General features: G+C 46.7%; 1 protein-coding gene across 4 annotated transcripts in view; it reads right to left on the bottom strand.

The window, feature by feature from the left end:
- Positions 1-20524, bottom strand: part of LOC100615666 (CD99 molecule (Xg blood group)) — a 51960-nt gene that overhangs the window by 8262 nt on the left and 23174 nt on the right. For all 4 annotated transcript variants that reach the window (XR_010154846.1, XR_008542094.2, XM_003317334.6 and 1 more), the window contains exons 2-8: positions 19193-19225; positions 15999-16046; positions 13952-13996; positions 13233-13301; positions 10975-11022; positions 10285-10335; positions 6676-6789 (exon numbers count right to left, since the gene is read on the bottom strand). Coding sequence is in view for 2 of the 4 variants with exons in the window: in XM_003317334.6 (XP_003317382.1) it covers positions 6676-6789; positions 10285-10335; positions 10975-11022; positions 13233-13301; positions 13952-13996; positions 15999-16046; positions 19193-19225 (408 nt within the window). In the remaining 2 variants the exon portion in view is untranslated. The remainder of the gene's footprint in view (positions 1-6675; positions 6790-10284; positions 10336-10974; positions 11023-13232; positions 13302-13951; positions 13997-15998; positions 16047-19192; positions 19226-20524) is intronic.

The raw sequence follows: 20524 nt of genomic DNA, 5'->3' as shown, positions 1-20524 counted from the left end.
GGGAGGAAGGCAGAAAGAGAGGGAAGGAACGAGGAGGGAAGGAGGTTGGAAAAAAGGAAGCAGGGAGGTATGGAGGAAGGGAGGGCGGAAGAAGTGAAGCAGGGAGGAAGGAAATGAGGGAGGGAGGGAGGAAGGGAAGGAAGGAAGGAAAGAAGGGAAGGAGGGAGAGAAGAAACAAGGAAGGAAGAAAAGAGGCAGGTAAGAAAAGGAGAGATGGATGAAGAGAGAAGAATAGAGAGAAAAAAAGAAAGGAAGGAAGGAAAGGAGGAAGGGATGGAGGCAGGAAAAAGGAAAGAAGGAGGGAGGGATGGAAAGAAAGGAAGGAAGGAAAGAAGAGAGAAAAAAGAAAGGTACATAAGAAGAAAAGAAAAGGAAGAAAGGAAGAGATAGAGAAAAGGAAGAGAGAAAAAGGAAAAGGAGGAAAAGAAGAAGGGAGGGAGGCAGGAACAAAGAGGGAGAGTTCAAGAAAGAATGAAAAGAGAGAGGAAGAACTGAGGGCAAAGGAAGAAAGAGAAAAGCAGGGAAGGAAGAGAGAAAAGAAGGAGGGAGGGGGAAAGAAAGGAGGAGGGAAGGAAGAAAGGCAGAGAAGAAGAAACAGAAAGAAGGAGACAGGGAGAGCCAATTGCCCATCTTGCCAAAGCCTCAAGAAACCCACTGTGAGCCCAGGACCCTGGTAAACAGAGCAGTAGGACCAGCCAGCACAGCCAAAGGACAGCATCCTGAACACCCCTTGCCAGCCACGGAAGCTGGGCTCTGTGGGAAGTGGTCAGGCTCCGTGCGGTTAGTGGTCTGAGCCAGGTCCTCCGGGAAGCCAACACACCCAGATGCGAAGTCACAGACCCCGAGTGCATGAGAGAAGCGGCTTAAACAGGCCCCTTCGTATCACATGGACAAAAACCAGGAGAAGCCCAAGCACCACCAACTCAAATCTGTAGGAAGGGAGGAAGGGAGGCTGGTGCAAAAGTAATTGTGGTTTTTGCCATTAAAAGTAATGGCAACACAGCAAGACTCTGTCTCTACAAAAAAAGGTAAAAAATTAGCTGGGAGCCACCACACTCAGCTAATTTTTTTTTTTTTTTTTTACGTTTTTTGTAGACACGAGGTCTTGCTATGTTGCTATTACTTTTAATGGCATAAACCGCAGTTACTTTTGCACCAACCTATAACAGACAGAGCCATCTGATTCCACAAGGAGTTTCTAATCCGTGAACCCCCAAATATAACACTGCAAAGCTTCTCAGTCAATCCATATCAAGTCACAAGATTTGATAAAGGCATCTCCTTGTTGGAAAGATGCCGAAGACTCACCTATATCTACTCACTCGCCTGGGACTCATTTTAATATACATTTAACAAACACCACAGATTTCAATGCAATGACACAGTCCCGGAAAATGAGCCTGTCTGGTAGAATAACAGTATCCCCAAAACTGGGCATGGTTTTTCTTTTCTTTTCTTTTTTGAGACAAAGTCTCGCTCTTGTCCCCAGGCTGGAGTGCAGTGGCTCGATCTCGGCTCACTGCAACTCTGCCTCCTGGGTTCAAGCGATTCTCCTGCCTCAGCCTCCCGAGTACCTGGAATTACATGTGTGCACCACCATGCCTGGCTAATTTTTGTATTTTTAGTAGAGCCAGGGTTTCACCATGTTGGCCAGGCTGGTCTCAAACTCCTGACCTCAGGTGATCCACCCGCCTTGGCCTCCCAAAGTGCTGGGATTACAGGCGTAAGCCACCGCGCCTGGCCCATGGTTTCTTGAAGGACCAGGGCATGCTATACTCACATCCTTCTTATGAAATCTCCAAGCTCCCCATGAACCTATGGGGTTGCCAGATCTCAAAATCACCATCGCGGAAATCGAACCCATAAAGCAAAATCCTGCCCCAGAGGCTGAGGGCTCTGACATCTTTCGTCTTCCGGATAACTTGATCCAACATCGCAATTCCATGTCTACTAACAAAACCATGTCACTGAGATAAATATTAAACTCATTTTATAATTCACGTATAAAAACCAAGCTGTGAGTGGATGCAGTTGGAAAGGTCCTCTTTTGAGGTAGGGTCTTGGTATTTATAGAAGAGTGCCTTGTTTTTGTTTTCTTTCTCTTTTTTTTTTTTTTTTTTGAGACAGAGTCTCACTCTGTTGTCCAGGCTGGAGTGCGGTGGCACAATCTTGGCTCACTGCAACCTCTGCCTCCCGGGTTCAAGCAATTCCCTGCCTCAGCCTCCCAAGTAGCTGGGATATTACAGGTGCCCACCATCACGCACAGCTAATTCTTGTATTTTTAGTAGAGACGGGGTTTCACCATCTCTTGCTTCTCTTTGTTATGCTTTATTTTCTTTTTGGCCCTTTGCTTTGTGCATTTACAAAAGGCCAAGAAAATCAATCCCCGGATAACTAGAAAGCAAACCAGGAATTGAAAGTTGGACCTTCTGTTAATTTGGCATCAGAATAAGAGACTTATAGAAAATATTAGAAGAAAATTAGCCTAGCATCTCATTAGTATAAAGTGAATCTTGGACTCCCCTGAGCCAATTCTTCAGAAAGGATGCTTTTTTTAAAAAAATTATTTTGGGGGCCGGGCACGGTGGCTCATGCTTGTAATTCTAGCACTTTGGGAGGCCAAGGCAGGTGGATCACGAGGTCAGGAGATCAAGACCATCCTGGCTAACACGGCAAAACTCCGTCTCTACTAAAAATATGAAAAATTAGCTGGACGTGGTGGCACGCGCCTGTAGTCCCAGCTGCTCGGGAGGCTGAGGCAGGAGAGTCGCTTGAACCCGGGAGGCAGAGGCTGCAGTGAGCCGAGATCACGCCATTGCACTCCAGCCTGGGTGACAGAGTGAGACTCTGTCTCAAAAAAAAAAAAAAAAGGTATTTTTATTTTTATATCTAGAGACAGGGTCTCTGTCTGTCATCCAGGCTGGAGTGCAGTGGTGCAATCATGGCTTACTGCAGCCTCCAATTCCTGGGCTCAAGCAATCCTCACACCTCAGCCTCCAGAGTAGTTGGGACCACAGGCAGGCGCAAGCACGCCCAGCTAATTTTTTACATTTTTTGTAGAGATGAGGTTTCACTATGTTGCCCAGGCTGATCTTGAACTCCTGGGCTCAAGCAATCCTCTTTCCTTGGACTCCCAAAGCACCGGGATTACAGGTGTCGGCCACCTCGCCAGGACATATTTGCTTTTGTTCTTGAAGAATCTAGGAAAATTGTTTCTACCCAGTGAGAGCTTTCATTGTTCATGCCTGCCCCACCTCCTGCAATAAAAAAGACAATGCTTCCACCCAAGACCAAGACCCAGGGGTGGCGGGGCGGATAAGGTAGAGGAAAAGTTGTTTTTCCTTTTCCCAATTCTATTTCCAAATTTTTGACAAAATCAAGTCTATTAAGCCTCCTGGGTGCTTTCCCAAGTTTGTGTGTCTTCAGATGTGATATGGTGAGCCTCTGTGTCCCCACCCAAATCTCATCTTGAATTGTAATTCCCATAATCCCCATGTGTCCAGGGAGAGACCAGGTGGGGGTCACTGAACCATAGCGAAGGTTCCCCCATGCTGTTCTCGTGATAATGGGATGGTGCCTTGCGTCCCCTCCTGCCATGATTGTAAGTTTCCTGAGGCCTCCCCAGCCATGCTGAACTGTGAATCAATTAATCCTCTTTCCTTCATGAATTATCCAGTCTTAGGCAGTTCTTCATAGCAGTGTGAAAACGGACTAATACAGGATGTGAATATGAAATAGGCTTACAAGATCCCAAAAGTTCCTATGTCTGCACGCACAAGGTAATAAACATCCTTTGCAACTCATGAATCCAATTTGGGTTGACCTAAAGATTTTCAGAGAATCATCAATCAGAGACTTTGTAGTTTAATGCAAAAGTGTTCAACAATTGTCTGGGATTCTAAAAAAGAGGCTGGGTGCTTTGACTCACGCCTATAATCCCAACACTTTGGGAGGCCAAGATGGGGGGGGAACCACCTGAGGTCACGAGTTGGAGACCAGTGTGTCCAACACGGTGAACCCCCATCTCTACTAAAAATACAAAAATTAGCCGGGTGTGGTGATGCACACCTGTAATTCCAGTTACTTCGGAGGCTGAGGCAGGAGAATTGCTTGAACCCGCAAGGCGGAGGTTGCAGTGAGCCAAGATTGCACCACTGCACTCCATTCTGGGTGATAGAGCGAGACTCCGTCTCAAAAAAAAAAAAAAAAAAAAAAAGCCAGAGAGTTTGAAATACAACATCTAGAATATTACGCATCCTGTCCTGGCAAACTTGAATATTATGCTGTGAGTTGAACAGTTTCAGAAAAGAAAAAGAAATGTCATTGAAAAGCAAACAAAAATTCCCTTCCATTGAGTCCCTACTGTTTTAACCCCTCCGCTACTTCTAGAAGAAGCAAGAGGGGAGAAGAATGTTTTGCTGTTTGCTTTTTTCCAACGTGATTCTAATCGTACGTCTCTTATAGGCATCTCCTTGAATGTGGTCATCTGTCCATTTGGGTCCCGCTCAAAACTGCCATTCAATCAACCAAACACCAGCTGGGCACGGTGGCTCACGCCTGCAATCCCAACACTTTGGGAGGTCAAGGCGGGCGGATCATCCAAGGTCAGGAGTTCGAGACCAGCCTGACCAACATGACGAAACTCCATCTCTACTAAAAAAACAAAAATTAGCTGTGCGTGATGGTGCACATCTGTAATCCCAGCTACTCGGGAGGCTGAGGCAGGAGAACCTGGGAGGTGGAGGTTGCAGTGAGCCAAGATGGAGCCATTGCATTCCAGCCTCGGTGACAGAGTGAGACTCCATCTCAAAAAAAAAAAAAAAAAGAAACAACCAAACACCATTTCCCACTAGTCTGCCCACCAGGTAGGAGGCAATTGTCTTCCACGCACTGCCCAAAACCCCACAGCAAGAACGGGGAAATAAACACGAGCAGCTCATTTAAAGTCTTGAGATCCGAAAGCTGTTTAGGACTCTCCATTTCACGCTCTAAATAATGTTTGTGGATGTCAAATGCTGGAATGATGGGAGATTACGGGGAAACTCCACCCCTACAGTCTAACTTTGTCCACACCAGCATCTATTCAAATGTTCTAGGAATCCCTCTAAAATCTTCAGGAGGCAGTGCTTTGGGTGAATGACATCAGTGACCAAGAATGAATAAGGACTTAAGATCTAAGTAGGGTGAGAAGTTCAGACACCCAGAGGCGTGAGGGACCCCAGGGGCTCCTCCATAAAACAGTAGCTGTTGGCCGGGTGTGGTGCCTCACGCCTGTAATCCCAAGACTTTGGGAGGCCGAGGCGGGTGGATCACTTGAGGTGAGGAGTTGGAGACCAGCCTGGCCAACATGGTGAGACCCCATCTCTGCTAAAAATACAGAAATTAGACGGGCGTGGTGGCCGGTGCCTATCATCCCAGCTACTCAGGAGGCTGAGGCAGGAGAATCACTTGAACCTGTGGGGTGGAGACTGCAGTGAGCTGAGATTGCGCCACTGCACTCCAGCCTGGGCAACAGAGCGAAACTCTGTCTCAAGAAATAAAAAATAAGAGTAGCTGTTCCCGGTCCATGGGATTCCTGCAAACCACAATGCTTGGTCATGCAAGAGGGAAGGCAAGAGCTAAATGTAAGTGCCCAGTGATGCATGCACGTTAGCTGTGTTCCAAATAGCAGGGCTTACTTCCCAGCTTCACGGCGGATCCTAAATGATTTAGGGACTTTTGAATACAAGGTCCCAAAGAGCCTGCCGGCTGACCTAGGAGGATTGCAATGGTGACTACGTCCTCCTCCTAATTCCCCTGTACATTTCAGTCCCGATGCAAGAAACTTCCCAGGTCCTGGGTGCCTGTGGGTTTTCGGTACTAACAGAAAGGGAATCCGCTGTGCTGGTTTTTGTTTTGTTTTGTTTTTTGTGACGGAGTCTCACTCTGTCGCCCAGGCTGGAGTGCAGTCACATGATCTCAGCTCACTGCAAGCTCTGCCTCCCAGGTTCACACCATTCTCCTGCCTCAGCCTTCCGAGTAGCTGGGACTACAGACGCCCGCCACCACGCCCGGCTAATTTTTTGTATTTTTAGTAGAGACGGGGTTTCACCATGTTACCCAGGATGGTCTCGATCTCCTCCTGACCTTGTGATCCGCCCGTCTCGGCCTCCCAAAGTGCTGGGATGACAGGTGTGAGCCACCATGTCCGGCCTTGTGCCGGCTTTTAACTTAACTCTCCTGGGTGGAGAAAGGACCGTGGCGGCCCCCTGGTCACGGCTCTCCTCCTGATGATGACATCGGTTGTAAATAACAGGGCAGGAATGATCAGAGCTAAGTGTCTTCCACCTTTGCTCTCTGCAGGGTAACTTGTAGCGGCTTTCCTGCAGGACTGTCTCTAACCCCAGCAACAATTCCGCGGCATATGTACCAACCATTTCCCACTTGGTAGACGTAAACAACCCAAGCACCGCAGCAGTGGGGAACTTGTAAACTTTCACACAACAAAACACAAGGCAGAACAGCCCTGAAATCAAAGCCAGAAGGTTCGATTCCAGAGTTTTAGCAGTTTCACGAACCATCAGCCATCGTGCACCTGTTTCGTGCCAGCCCGAGTTTGGTTTCTGCCTTTTAAAGAAAGCACAGTTTTCCAATCAGCAAGGCATGAAGGAGAGGCGCCGGCGGAGCGAGACTTACCATTTTCTTTGAAGCATAGCTTCTTTTTCTGGTAAGCAATGAAGCTAGAGATGGCTCCAGCCACGGCGACCACGACAGCCCCCACAATCCCGGGGATCACGCCTGGGGCGTCGGCTGCAGGAGGAAGCACACAGCATCGTGATTGAGACACGCACGGTGCAGAGAAGATGCCAGGGGGCAGTGGCTGGCAGAGACAGTCAGTCTGAGAGCACCAAGATCCTCAGAACATCTCAGACACCTGAGCCGACCGATTTGCAAAGGAAGCATGCCGAGAATGATACACAGGAAGGCAAAGCAAGGCACAATCTTCCGTCGCACGTGCTGGGCAGACCTGGTCGGACCATGGAGGGAGTGGAGCAGGAGAAAAGAGACATGAAGAGAGGCCAGCGAGGTACGGGCAGAAGCTCAGCAGAACCCAGGCAGAGACAAAAAAAGACAAAGACAGATGGAAAGAGAGCTGGGGCTGGGCGTGGTGGCTCATGCCTGTAATCCCAGCACTTTGGGAGGCCGAGGCAGGTGGATCGCCTGAGGTCAGGAGTTTGAGACCAGCCTGGTCAACATGGTAAAACCCGTCTCTACGAAAAATACAAAAATTAGCCGGGAGTAAGGGTGGGTGCCTTTAATCCCAGCTACTCAGGAGGCTGAGTCCAGAGAATCGCCTGAACCAGGGAGGCAGAGGTTGCAGTGAGCCGAGATTGTGCCGCTGCATTCCAGCCTGGGCGACAGAGCAATTCACCATCTCAAAACAAAACAAAACAAAAAAGAAAGAGAGAGCTGGACATCAAACCTGGAGGAAGGAGCCCAGGCAGGGGCAGAAGATAAAGAAGCAAAGACCTGCAATGCTTGGGGCATTTGCCAATGCGTTTTGTATCGTTAGAATGCTCCTTTTTCACCCCTTGAAGATAGCTTTGGGTTTCAATGCAAACATTTTAAATCTATCTCTATTTAATTAATTATTATTATTGTGTATTATTTTGAGATGGGTTCTTGCTCTGTCAAACAGGCTGGAGTGCAATGATGTAATCACAGCTCACTGCAATCTCGAATTCCTGGGCTCATGAGATCCTCCCACTTCAGCCTTCTGAGTAGCTGGGACTACAGGTGTGCACCACCATGCCTGGTTAATTACTGTGGTTTTATAGAATTGGGGTCTTGCTATGTTGCCCAGTCTGATCTCAAGCTCCCAGCCTAAAGCAACCTGCCTGCTGCCTAGGCCTCCCAAAATGCTGGGATTACACTCATGAGCCACCACACTCAGCCTTTTTTTTTTTTTTTTTATGTTATTCCAGCAATAATTCTTTTTTTTTTTGGCGGGGAGACAGAGTCTTGCTCTGTTGCCCAGGCTGGAGTGCAGTGGTGCGATCTCAGCTCACTGCAACCTCTGTGTCCCGGGTTCAAGCTATTCTCCTGCCTCAGCCTCCCAAGTAGCTGGGATTACAGGTGTGTGCCACCACCCCTGGCTAGTTTTTTTTTTTTTTTTTGAAATGCAGTCTTACTTTGTCACCCAGGCTGGAGTGCAGTGGCACGATTTCAGCTCACTGCAGCCTCTGCTTCCCGGGTTCAAGCAATTCTTGTGCCTCCCGAGTAGCTAGGACTACAGGGGCATGCCACATGCCCAGCTAATTTTTGTATTTTTTGTAGAGATGGGGTTTCACCATCTTGGCCAGGCTGGTCTCGAACTCCTGACCTCAAGTGATCCACCCACCTTGGCCTCCCGAAGTGCTAGGATTACAGGTGTGAGCCACCACACCTGGCCTAATTTTTGTGTTTTTTGTAGAAAAGGGGTTTCACCATGTTGGCCAGGGTGGTTTCGAACTCTTGGCCTCAAGCAATCCTCCCGCCTCAGCCTCCCAAAGTTCTGGGATGACAGGCATGAGCCAGCGCGCCTGGCCATTGAAGAGATTATTCATTCCAAATGCCAGATGTGAGCTTCAGAGGACCCTTCTCCAGATAGAATCTTCTCCGCCCTCCACGACGGGGAAGGAGAATCGTCTGACTTTCAGCAAAAACGCTGGCTCCAAACATGGCCTATGGGTGGTGTGTTCACTCGGCCAGTTTTTAATACGTGCAGGACACAGTCATGTCATAGAAAGATTTTTCAAGCTTAACTACCCCTCCCTGATGAAGTGACATAGTAGACATTAACTCTCTAGAAGGCCAAGAACGATGGCCTGAGATAAACATGCCAGACATGTGTTTTCTTAGCTATTTTTTAAAAAATGACCTTGTAGTCCTAGGTGAGGGCTACAGATTACTACCTCTTCAAAGAAAGCCTAGAATTCAAGAACTGTACCCATAAAAATAATAAATACCTAAAACAAGGGTAGACTACCCACTTTTCTTTTTCCACAAACATTCGTTGCATATTTTAAGAATTCACATTTTATCAGTGATTAAAATGGCAAACGGGTGTTAAAATCTTTGGCCAAATTAGTATCTCTTCTGCCAAAGAAGTTGCTTAAAACCAGGCATTTTGCTAGAAGCAAAGTCCCTGAGAATTGAGAGACACTAAAATACGAAGCTATTGTCCTCGCCCCTCCCTCTCTCCTGTCTCTCCTCTCTCCTTCCCTCTTTCCTTCCTTTCCTCCTTTTCTTCTGTTTCCCTTTCTCCTTTCCTTCCTTCCCTCCCTTCCCCTTCCTTTCCTCCCTTCCCCTTCCTTCCTTCCTTCTGCCTTCCTTCCTTCCCTCCCTCCCTCTTTCCCTTCACTCCCTTCCTTCCTTCCTTCCCTTCCTTTCCTCCCTCCTCCCTTCCTTCTTTTCCCTCCCTCCGTCTTTCTTGTCCTTCTTTCCTCCCTTCCTCCTCCCTTCCTTTTTTCCCTCCCTCCCTCCTTCTTTTCCTTCCTTCTCTCCCTCTTTTCCCTCCCTCTCTCTTCCTTTCTTCCCTCCCTCCTTCCCTCCCTTCCTTCCTTCCCTTCCTTCCTTCCCTTCTTCCCTCCCTTCCTTCCTTCCCTTCTTCCCTCCCTTCCTTCCTTCCCTTCTTCCCTCCCTCCTTCCTTCTTTCCTTCCCTCCTTCCCTTTTCTCTTCCTCCCTACTTCTTTCTCTTTCTTACCTCATTTTGTTTTCTTTACAGTTTTAAAAGGAATTCTGTCTGTCATTATTTTCTTGTCCCATCTAAGGGAAAAGGTTATGAAAAAGGAGACAGGAGATACATCACCGGCACTTCCATGGAGAACACAATGCCTGTTACAGCCAGGGTGGAAGCGACCCACATTCCCACCTCCCACCTGGTTACTGACGTTCTCCAGGGCCAAGCGCAACCGAGGATACTGCGTCACAAGCCTCTGATCGTTAGGGTGAGTGTAGGAGCTTTTGTAAACACAAGGACAAGGCGAAGCGTGATGTAGGGGTCAGGTCGCCAGCCAGGGCATCGTGGGCAGGTGACCAAACATAAAATCCGCGTCACGTGGGCACCTGGAGCAGGGCTGGTTTGCTGGGGGCACCTCTGCAGCTACATCACTTGGGAGCACTTGGCACAGAACACCCGTGCCTCCTGCCAGTAGCTTTAGGAGGCCAATGCCAGTGCAGTCCGCCAGCTCTCAGACATTCTGCTTCCCCTTCTCAACACCACGTGGGGGAGAAACAAGAAGACAGAAGCCAGGTGCACCTACCCTCTTCCCCTTCTTTCCTGTGGCTGCCTCCACCATCACTGCCTCCTTTTCCTGCAAGACAAAAACAACGTCTGCAATGGGAAGATTTGGGGTCAAGGAAAAATTCACAGCCAGGACCGTGAAGAGGCTGGGGTCCGGCTTCTTACACTCTACGGGGGTACACGTTACCCAGCTACAGAGCTGGGGTCCTGCCTATTACACTCTAAGGGTGCATGTTACACAGCTACAGAGCTGGGGTGCTGCCTGTTACACTCTAGGGGTACTCTGAGAACCCATACTCCCAGGCATTATCACTATTCTCAGGGCTTTAATATTCACATTCCTTAAATTACAGAAAACAGCCTAATAAAACGAAGCTGAAACAACACTAGTTATTTGCAAGAACACACAGGTGAATGGATGGGTGAGGAGGTGGTGACAAGGGCCCATTCATCAGGCCCTGTCCCTCAGAAAAGTGGGGCAGCTGCCCGGGCCCTGAACTCTTCTCCGAGGACCGAACCTCTACGGGGCAGCCTTTACTTCCCACATCCTTGAAGCCTCAGCAAACAGGCAGAGTTCCCACAGAGATGGCTGAACATTTCACTGTGAGTTCACAGAGAGCTGACAGTTTAGACCCTGTAGTGATGCTACAGAGCAGGTGGGCATCATGGGATGGAGAGAGAAAAGAGACAGAAAACAAGATAACTGTACCTTCTCCACCTGAAATGCCATCCGCAAGGTCAGCATCTGAAAAGCTACCTAGGAAAGAAAATACAGCATCACCTGTCAACCTGGAACTCCTCCAAGGGTCTTCATGTCTTAGAATAAAGGAAAAACTCATGAAAACCGGCCTGTTCATCAACATGGTGAAACCCCATCTCCACTAAGAATATAAAAATTAGCCGGGTGTGGTGACAGGCACATGTAATCCCAGCTACTCGGGAGGCTGAGGCAGGAGAATCACTTGAACCCTGGAGGTGGAGGTTGCAGTGAGCCAAGATGGCACCACTGCACTCCAGCCTGGGCAAGAAGAGCTAAACTCAGTCTCAAAACACAACAAAACAAAAAACCATAAATAAAGTGGAAAAACGTGAGCATAATATTGCATGCTGGCAATATTTATGTCTGTAAATAAATGAAGGAGGCTTATAAATCAATAATGTCATATCAGAATATAAGAATAAAAGGCAAAGCATACAATACACAAAATAAGAAGTATCCACGGCCAATTGATGCAGGTTTTTGTTTTTTTTTTTTATTTTAAAAGTAAAGTCATGAAAGCAGGAGAAAGTTGATAGAAAATTTCACACTATTTGCAAAGGTTTCCTAGGTGATAACTAATATTGGAGATGGTGTGAAGACAGGGACATTTGCACACACCCCTGGCATCAAAATAAATTGGTAAAATTCTGCAGCAAATTAACAACCAGGTCAAAAGCTATGAAAGTACTCATATACGTTGATCTAAACTATTTGAATGCTAGAAATGTCTTCAAAGGAATAAAAATAGTGCATGGAGTTGACTCAGATTTGCTTTGTTAATTCATAATTCTAAAATGCCAGAAGAAACATAACATTTTCAGAATTAGGGATTAGTTAAAGGAAGTATATAATTATATATGTAGTATGTAATAGTACATGATTATCAGTAAAACTCATATGATAGAAATGATTACACGACATGAAAAAATATTCATGGACTATCAGTAAGCAAAAAGTAATGTTACAATGCAGTACAAACAAAAGACTTGGAACTTTATTTAAAATTTATTTCATTTAGATTAATATATAGGCTGGGTGAGGTGACTCGTGCCTGTCATCTCAGAGATTTGGGATGCTGAGGCAAGAGGACTGCTTGAGGCCAGGAGTTTCAGACCAGCCTGGGCAACATACTGAGACCCCATCTCTACAAAAAATGAAAAAACTAACTGGTCACGACACTGTGTGCCTGTAGCCCCAGCTACTTGAAAGGCTGAGGCAGGGGGATCTCTCTAGCCCAGGAGTTGGAGGCTGTGGTATGCTCTTATATTTAATATGATCACACCACTGTACTCTAGCCTGGACAACAGAGTGAGACCCTGTCTCAAAAAAGAAAAAAAAAAAAGATATATAAAATACTAGCACAAATAGCCATCAAAATGTCAACAAGATATGGACATCATTAATATTCTTCTGTGTTAAAAATTAAATATGTAAACAAAAAAACCTAAACATATAAACTTTCGACAACCATTCAGCTAAAAAAAAAAAAACTGGTGCTATTCGAATTACGCTGAAAATGCTGTGATATGTCAGAAAAACTGACTTAAATATTTAAGGGCAGAAAGATTTAAAACACACTAGCTTCTCCACAAGGAATGCGTATGCCAATACTTTTCTCTTTATCAAGTCTACGTTTAAATTCTTGTATGCAATTTTTTAGAACTTCCATAAGATAGAACTTGGAAATAAAAGTAGCAAACTAGTCCAGGCACAGTGGCTCACACCTGTCATCCCAGCACTTTTGGGAGGCCAAGGTGGGTGGATCACTTGAGGTCAGGAGTTCGAGACCAGCCTGGCCAACATGGCAAAACCCTGTCTCTACTAAAAATACAAAAATTAGCCAGGCATGGCAGTGTGTGCCTGTAATTCCAGCTACTCAGGAGGTTGATGCAGGAGAATCACTTGAACCCAGTAGGTGGAGGTTGCAGTGAGCCAAGATGGCACCACTGCACTCCAGCCTGGGTGACAGAACAAGACTCTGTCTCAAAAAAAAAAAAAAAAAAAAAAAAAAGCAAACTAAAAATAAAATCCAAGCTAAATATATATTTTTGAAATGTACATTTTCCACTACATGAACATGGGCATTACACTGCACAGGCAGTCAACAGTAAGCACACGCTCATCTGAAATCACCTCCTCTCAGCTGACATAAATATCGCTGAATTCTGAACAACATGAAGACATCCCACAGGGTCAGAGACTCTTACCGGAGGAACTAGGGTGGTTGGGGTTTGGATTTGGCATCGGTTTGGGTGGGTTCGGTGGTCGTGGGTCATCTGTTTGTGAAAGATGAGAGTTGCAATTTTAAGTGCCTTGCAGTAAAGAAAATGAAACATCAGTTTACACACAGATGGTTCCCTGAACAGAAATTGGACCTTGGCCTTTGTCCTGGTGGGGATACCTGTACACACACAGTCTCCTGCCAGTTTCCTCCCATCAACTTTCAGCCACAGTTCTTAATGTCAACTATGTTTAATAAAAATTAAAGCGGGTGTCCACACCAGCTACAGAATTTCTAGGGCCAAAATAAAAAGGTGGGACCCATTTTTCAAATTTTCTTAAGTATTCCAAGATGGCGGCAACAGAGCAGTAAACCAGTATGGTTCCCATGCAAAACCAACATGCCATGGGGTCCTGTGCCACCGCACACGTCACATGCTGGTGAAGCCAGCCCTGGCCAGGGTAGGCACATTTGTCTCATGTCCTTCCAAAGACTGTAAGAGTTTTAAAATAAAAGCACACGTAGTGGTTGTAAAGAAAAACCCAACGACAACAGCAAGAACAAACCGACACACCTGTTCCCTAGGTTTCCACTGTGAAAACTGGTTCCCTTTATAATTTAAATGGGAGAATTCTCTCTGAAATGATCATAATTGGGTGATAATAAGCAGATCAGCAGCAGAAGAGATTAAAGGATAATACTCACCATTTTCTCCATCAACAACAGCATCTCCTAAGTCAAAGTCATCCCCTAAAAGAGGGGAAAGAGCAGTTAATACCAAATTCCAGAGAGAAACGAGGAAGGAATGACCTTGTGAACAGATCAAAAACACACCACGGCCCCACATTCCTAAATACTTTTCTGAATATCAGCTTGACCAGGATCTCATTAGAAAAAGTGAATTCCTGACCATTTTTACATCACTATTCTCTCAGATAAACAGAGTAAAAAACAGAGAGACAGAGACAGAGAAAAAGCTAGGAGAGAAGCTCTCAGAGGAGAGGCAGTGGGGAGACAGAGAGAGAAATAAAGTAATTTATAAATGAATTGTGTTGCCTGGACCAAGTTGAAATTCCAATTCTGCCTGCACATGATTTTCTCCTGTTGACTCCTCATCCCATTGTCCTCTCCTCCCAGGTCCCTAACAACTTTGGAAAGGTAGACCCTAAGAGAAGGGGACAGATGACTGTGATCAGATTTAGGCTAGAGGGTGTCTAAAACGTGGCTCTAGCAACCCATATGTGCTCTGCAACTGATGTGACAGTTCACCATGGCCTCAGATCTTGTCTTCTAGTATGAAGAATGATTTTGAAAACCCAACTAAGATGGAGGAATGGTTGCTGGCATCCACCCAACAGCATGTACTGAGCCATCCTGAGTGACGTATGGGAATTTCCAGTCCCTTCCTCAAGGAGACTATGACAGTATGAATTCAGACGCTCAACACCTACTCACTGGTGCTATCTGCATGATTGCTTAGTTCAAGGATCTGGGGACACAGGGTCCCTTTGCTCATGAGCTGACACTCTAGACAGGAAGCCCAGTAATGAAGTGGAGCTATTAATGTTTTATATTAGAAAACTCAGAAGTGCTAAGACAAGACAGTGTCTTAGCTGTAAGACACCGATGCCATAAGTTTCGGCATCATTTTTACTCTGTTTATCCGCCAGTGGGGTTGCCCCTTGGGGAATTCCATCACGTGGACCTCGTTTCTGACTTTTGTTTGAAAGAACAGCATTGAGGGCCGGGTGTGGTGGCTCATGCCTGTAATCCCAGCACTTTGGGAGGCCAAGGCGGGTGGATCACGAGGTCAGGAGATCGAGACCATCCTGGCTAACATGGTGAAACCCCGTCTCTACTAACAATACAAAAAAATTAGCTGGGCGTGGTGGCGGGTGCCTGCAGTCCCAGCTACTCGGGAGGCTGAGGCAGAAGAATGGTGTGAACCCAGGAGGCGGAGCTTGCAGTGAGCCGAGATTGCGCCACTGCACTCCAGCCTGGGCGACAGAGCGAGACTCCATCTCCAAAAAAAAAAAAGAAAAAAAAGAAAGAACAGCACTGAGAACAAATGAGGTGTGTGCCCACAGGTTGAGAGATGAGTTCACTTGTTGGTCATCATGGGGGAGATCTCAGCACCAAATGCTCTCTCTCCCAGGAAGTTGAAATCTAAAGACACAGGCCGTGCATGGTGGCTCACGGCTGTAATCCCAGCACTTTGGGAGGCAGATTGCCTGAAGTCAGGAGCTCAAGACCAGCCTGGCCGACATAGTGAAACCTCGTCTCGACTAAAAATACAACAATTAACCAGGTGTGGTGGCTGGTGCCTGCAGTCCCAGCTACTGAGGCATCTGAGGCAGGAGAATCACCGAACCCGGGAGGCGGAGGTTGCAGTGAGCCAAGATCACACCACTGCACTCCAGCCTGGGAGACAAGAATGAGACGCCATCTCAAAAAAAAAAAAAAAAAAGGGAAGAAAATCTAAAGACAGAGTAAGTCAGACCCTTAGAATAAAAGCACACAGAGATGTTGTCCAAATGGCCCCGAAACATTTCACATCAGCAACCATTCTCTTACTGGAATCACTACATGAAATGTAACATCACAACACAATTCCAGTATTAACTATTAACCAGACTCCAGCTGGAGCACTCCAATCACTTCTCTCTTCTTTCTAGTTGCCTAAGTCCCGTCCTGCTGTCTGAGAAAATGATTTGATCTTTTTCTTTGCATACTAGGAAGAAGCTCTTCTCACCAGCACTGGGTTTCTTGGGGATTGCAGTGGGTTTCTTGTTTTCATTGTCTAAAGAGATAAGATATTTCAGTTAGTAAAAGTTGCAGCTGGGAAAACAAGTGTCAACTCTTTTGTGGTTAAGGATGTTTCCTTTTCTTGGAAACAGTCGGAGAATGTTTTTAGCATTGTTTTTTCTCACCTGCCCACACCGAGCTGAGGTTTATAGGACGACTCTTGAGCCCAGAAGACAGGCACAGAGGCTGCTACCGGCCATGGTTTCCACAGAGACCCCTTCTCCACTTCTTTTTTTTTTTGAGACCAAGTCTTGCTCTGTTACCCAGGCTGGAGTGCAATGGTGTGGTCTCCGTTCACCACAACCTCTGCCTCCTGGGTTCAAGCGATTCTCCTGCCTCAGCCTCCCAAGTAGCTGGGCTTACAGGCGCATGCCATCACTCCCGGCTAATTTTTTGTATTTTTAGCAGAGATGGGGTTTCACCACGTTGGCCAGGTTGGTCTCGAACTCCTGACCTCAGGTGATCCACCCACCTCGTCCTCCCAAAGTGCTGGGATGACAGGCGTGAGCCACCGTGCCCAGCCCTTCTCCACTTCTTGACGTTGAATGGGACTATGACTGAGACATAAGCCAGGAAGGCAGGAGAATGGCAAAGTTAGGAGAAAAACTGCCCTTTTCAGAGCCCGAGATCTATGCATGAGAAGGAGAGACACCGGACTGATGGCTGAAAGGCTGTTCACATTTCTCATATGAAACACACTTTTGGCTCCGTCAGGCCTCTGCCTAGGCTGCCCCCTCTGAGAATGGAAGCCAATCAGGCAAATCAGGTGGAGGTTGTAAGACTAAGGGCACCTCCCACTGCAGGGAATGGTTGTTCCCAAGGGCCAAGAAGGGGTAGGTGGTCAGGAAAGAGATGATCCCCATCAGCACTGTTTCCGCTCAAACCATCTGCACTGCACCACAGGACATAAAATTAAAAGCTGGCCAGGTGCAGTGGCTCGTGTCTGCAATCCTCTCACGCCTCAGCACTTTGGGAGGCTGAGGTGGGAGGATTGCTCGAACCCAGATGGTCAAGGCTGTAGTGAGAGACAAGATCCCACCGTGGCACTCCAACCTGAGCAACACAGTGAGACCCCGTGTTGCTCACTGTACCAGGTGAGGTGGCACATGCCTGTAGTCCCAGCTACTCAGCAGGCTGAGGTGGGAGTACTGCTTGAGCCCAGATGGTCAAGGCTGCAGTGAGGCAAGATCCCAACACTGCACTCCAACCTGAGCAACACAGCGAGACAGTGTCTCAGAAATAAAAATAAAAAAAAAGTAAAACATAAAAAAGTGAAGAGGGTGGCTGGGCTCAGTGGCTCATGCCTGTCATCCCAGCACTTTGGGAGGCCAAGGCGGGCAGATCACAAGGTCAGGAGTTCGAAACCAGCCTGACCAACATTATGAAACCCCGTCTGTACTGAAAATACAAAAACTAGCTAGGCATGGTGGTGCATGCCTGTAATCCCAGTTACTCGCGAGGCAGAGGCAGGACAATCACTTGAACCCAGGAGGCAGAGGTTGCAGTGAGCCGAGATTGTGCCACTGCACTCCAGCCTGGGTGACAGAGAGAGACTCCATCTCGGAAAAAAAAAAAAAAAATGAAGAGGGCTGTCCTGGGTTGAAAAGCATTCCTCCGAAATCCACACCCACCCCAAACCTCAATAGGTGATCTTATTTGGAAACAGGGTCTTTGCAGTTGTAATCAGTTAAGATGAGGTTATAATAGATTAGGACAGGTCCTAATGACTGGTGCCCTTATAGGAAGGAAATTTGGGTATATGGAGACACAGGGAAGAGACCAGCGTTCACAAAGGCAGAGCCTAGAGTGATGCGGCCACAAGCACAGGGACGCCTGGAGCCCTCAAAAGCTGGGAGAAGCAGGAAAGATCCTCCCCTAGAGCCACCAAAAAGAACTGGATATAACTGCAGTGGATTGAGCAGTGGTCCCCGCAAAAGATATATCTACATCGTAAAGCCTAAAACCTGGTAATGAGACTTTATTTGGAAATAGGGTCTTTGCAGATGTGCTTAACAGAAGGATCTTGAGATCAGATAATCCTGGAGTAGAGTGGCCCTAAACCCAATGACAAGTATCCTTGTAAGACAAAGAAAAGGAGACACAGACACAGAGGACGAGGCCCCACGGAGAAGGAGGCAGAGACTGGAGTGATGAGGCCAGAAGCCCAGGGACACCTGGAGCTCCCGGAAGCCGCAAGAGGCAGGAAGGATCCTCCCCTAGAGCCCCTAGAGGGAGCATGGGTCTGTCTACACCTTGATCTCAGACTTCTGTCGTCCAGGTCTGGAAGATGATAAATCCCCGTGGTTTAAGCCCCCAGTTGGTGGCACCTTTTTATGGCAGCCCCAGAAAACAAATACAAAGGGATGACAAGACCCAGAAGCTGATAGAGTGATAAGACGGAATTCCTTCAATTCCTTTTCCCACGCCCTTCACCGAGGGCTCTGGGTGAGGAGCGGGAGACAGGAAGAGCTGCAGAAAAAGGAAGGAGTGGCCCCATGGAGAGAGCGGGTGCCGATTTCCAGAGGGAGGATGCCAGCACTGGATGCCCCTCTCTCCTGGGGACCTCCATGTGCTCACCTCCTCTAGCCCCCTCCCCAAGGACCTGGCAAGTTTCTGCTCGGCCTCTGACCATCACAGGACTGTGAATTATTCCACCAGGGTGGTTCATTTATCTTGACGAGGGCATCTTGCTTTTCCTCGTCATCTATGAGTCTGGTTTTTATAATAAGGCAGGTGGACACATACAGGCGGACCCCTTCACTGCACTTTGTCTTAAGGTGCTTTGCAGATACTGTGTGTTTTACAAACGGAAGGTCTGCAGCAACCCTGTGGCAAGCCAGACTCTCGGCATCGTTTTTTCCAACAGCACGTGCCCCACTTCCTGTCTCTGTATCTGCATTTTTTAGCAATAAGGTATTTTCAATTACAGTATACTGCTTTTAGAAGTAATGCTATTGCATACTTAAAAGGCTACAGTTGAGAGTAAACATAACATTTATATGTACTGGGAAGCCAAAAATTGCTATGACTCCCGTTATTGCGGTGCTCTAGAACCTAGCTGGAAATGGCTGGGATATGCCTGTATATACTATGTTAACATAAAATATTGACGGGATTTTAAAAAATGATGTTGATACTCACCAGGAAGGGCATCGGATAAATCGAAACCACCATCTAAGAGAGAAAAAAAGAGTCAACTTAGAAACAAGAAAAATAAAAATAAATTTGAATATTATAGAGATAAAAAAGATATGCGATTTTTCTGACTTTTTGTGATATTTAAAACAGCAACTTAAAAAAATTTACAAGGTGCTGTGGTTTCTCTTCTCATTCTAAATATTCACTTCCATGCCTAAAAGTAAGAATATGTTAGCCTAGGTTTTAAATAAATGATGACCTTCAAGCTTAGTAGAAATTAAAATAGTGGAAAAACACGATCATTTTGTGTATTATTCTTAACAGGCCGTTCCTTTCAAACAGATGAATACAATTTTGAATATGTACTGAAAACAACATGGGGAACAAAATTCTCCCTTTTTTATTGGCAACTTTCCTGTAATTACAAACCAAAATATAGTAGAAACACTAGACAACCCAGAAAGACACATGCATTATGCATTTAAAAAAAAATCTCATGGAATCCCACGGAATGAGGAAACTGGCATGCTGAATTATTGATAGGCTACCCTGTTTCTACAGTCTTTAATTACAACAATTTCAATGCTACTTCAACGTGGCCGGCCATCTCTGGCGCACTGAAGAAAAGCCAGATTCAGGAAAATTTGGAAAAGTCGACTTGGACTGTTTGGTCAACTGGAGGAAGAGTCAGGATAATCGTCCACATCCAGCGTCCCCACTCCTCAGCACCAAAGGCATACAACATCTCTCAACCGTCAGGAAGCACCTGCCGGTGGGTGGCGGGGGATCCAAAAACAACCCGCAGGAGCCCTGTGAACACCGGAAGTGTGTCCAGTTCCACAACAGGTGCAAACGACCAGGCTATGCTCCTGCGGGTATAAATGAAGTGTGCGTGCATATGTCACAGGGGTATGTGTGTGTGCGTGTGCATGTATATTTGGGCATTTGCAGTGCACACGTATGTATTTGTGGGTTTTGTGTGCATGTATGGGGTGTGTAGGTGGGTTCTGTGTGTGCATATGTGTATGTGTTGTGGGTGCATATAGGCAGGTGCATGTATGTGTGGGTTTGTGTATGTGCATATGTGTAGGCGTGTTTTGTGTAAGTGTGGAGGTGTATTTTGTGGGTTTCTGTGTGTGTAGTGTGTTTTTTGTGTGCATATGTGTCAGTGCATGTTCATGTGGGTTTGTGTGTGCATATGTAGGTGTGCACAGTGTGTAGGTGTGTTTCTGTGTGCCTATGGATGCATGTATGTGTGGGTTCTGTATGCATGTGTGTAGGTGTTATGTGTGCATGTGTGCAGGTGCATGTATATGTGGGTTTGTGTGTGTATGT

Source organism: Pan troglodytes, chromosome X (assembly GCF_028858775.2).
Source record: "Pan troglodytes isolate AG18354 chromosome X, NHGRI_mPanTro3-v2.0_pri, whole genome shotgun sequence".
In the NCBI taxonomy this organism is placed as follows: Eukaryota; Metazoa; Chordata; class Mammalia; order Primates; family Hominidae; genus Pan; species Pan troglodytes.
Note: the sequence above shows the minus strand (reverse complement) of the source record. Positions and strands in the feature narration are given on the sequence as shown.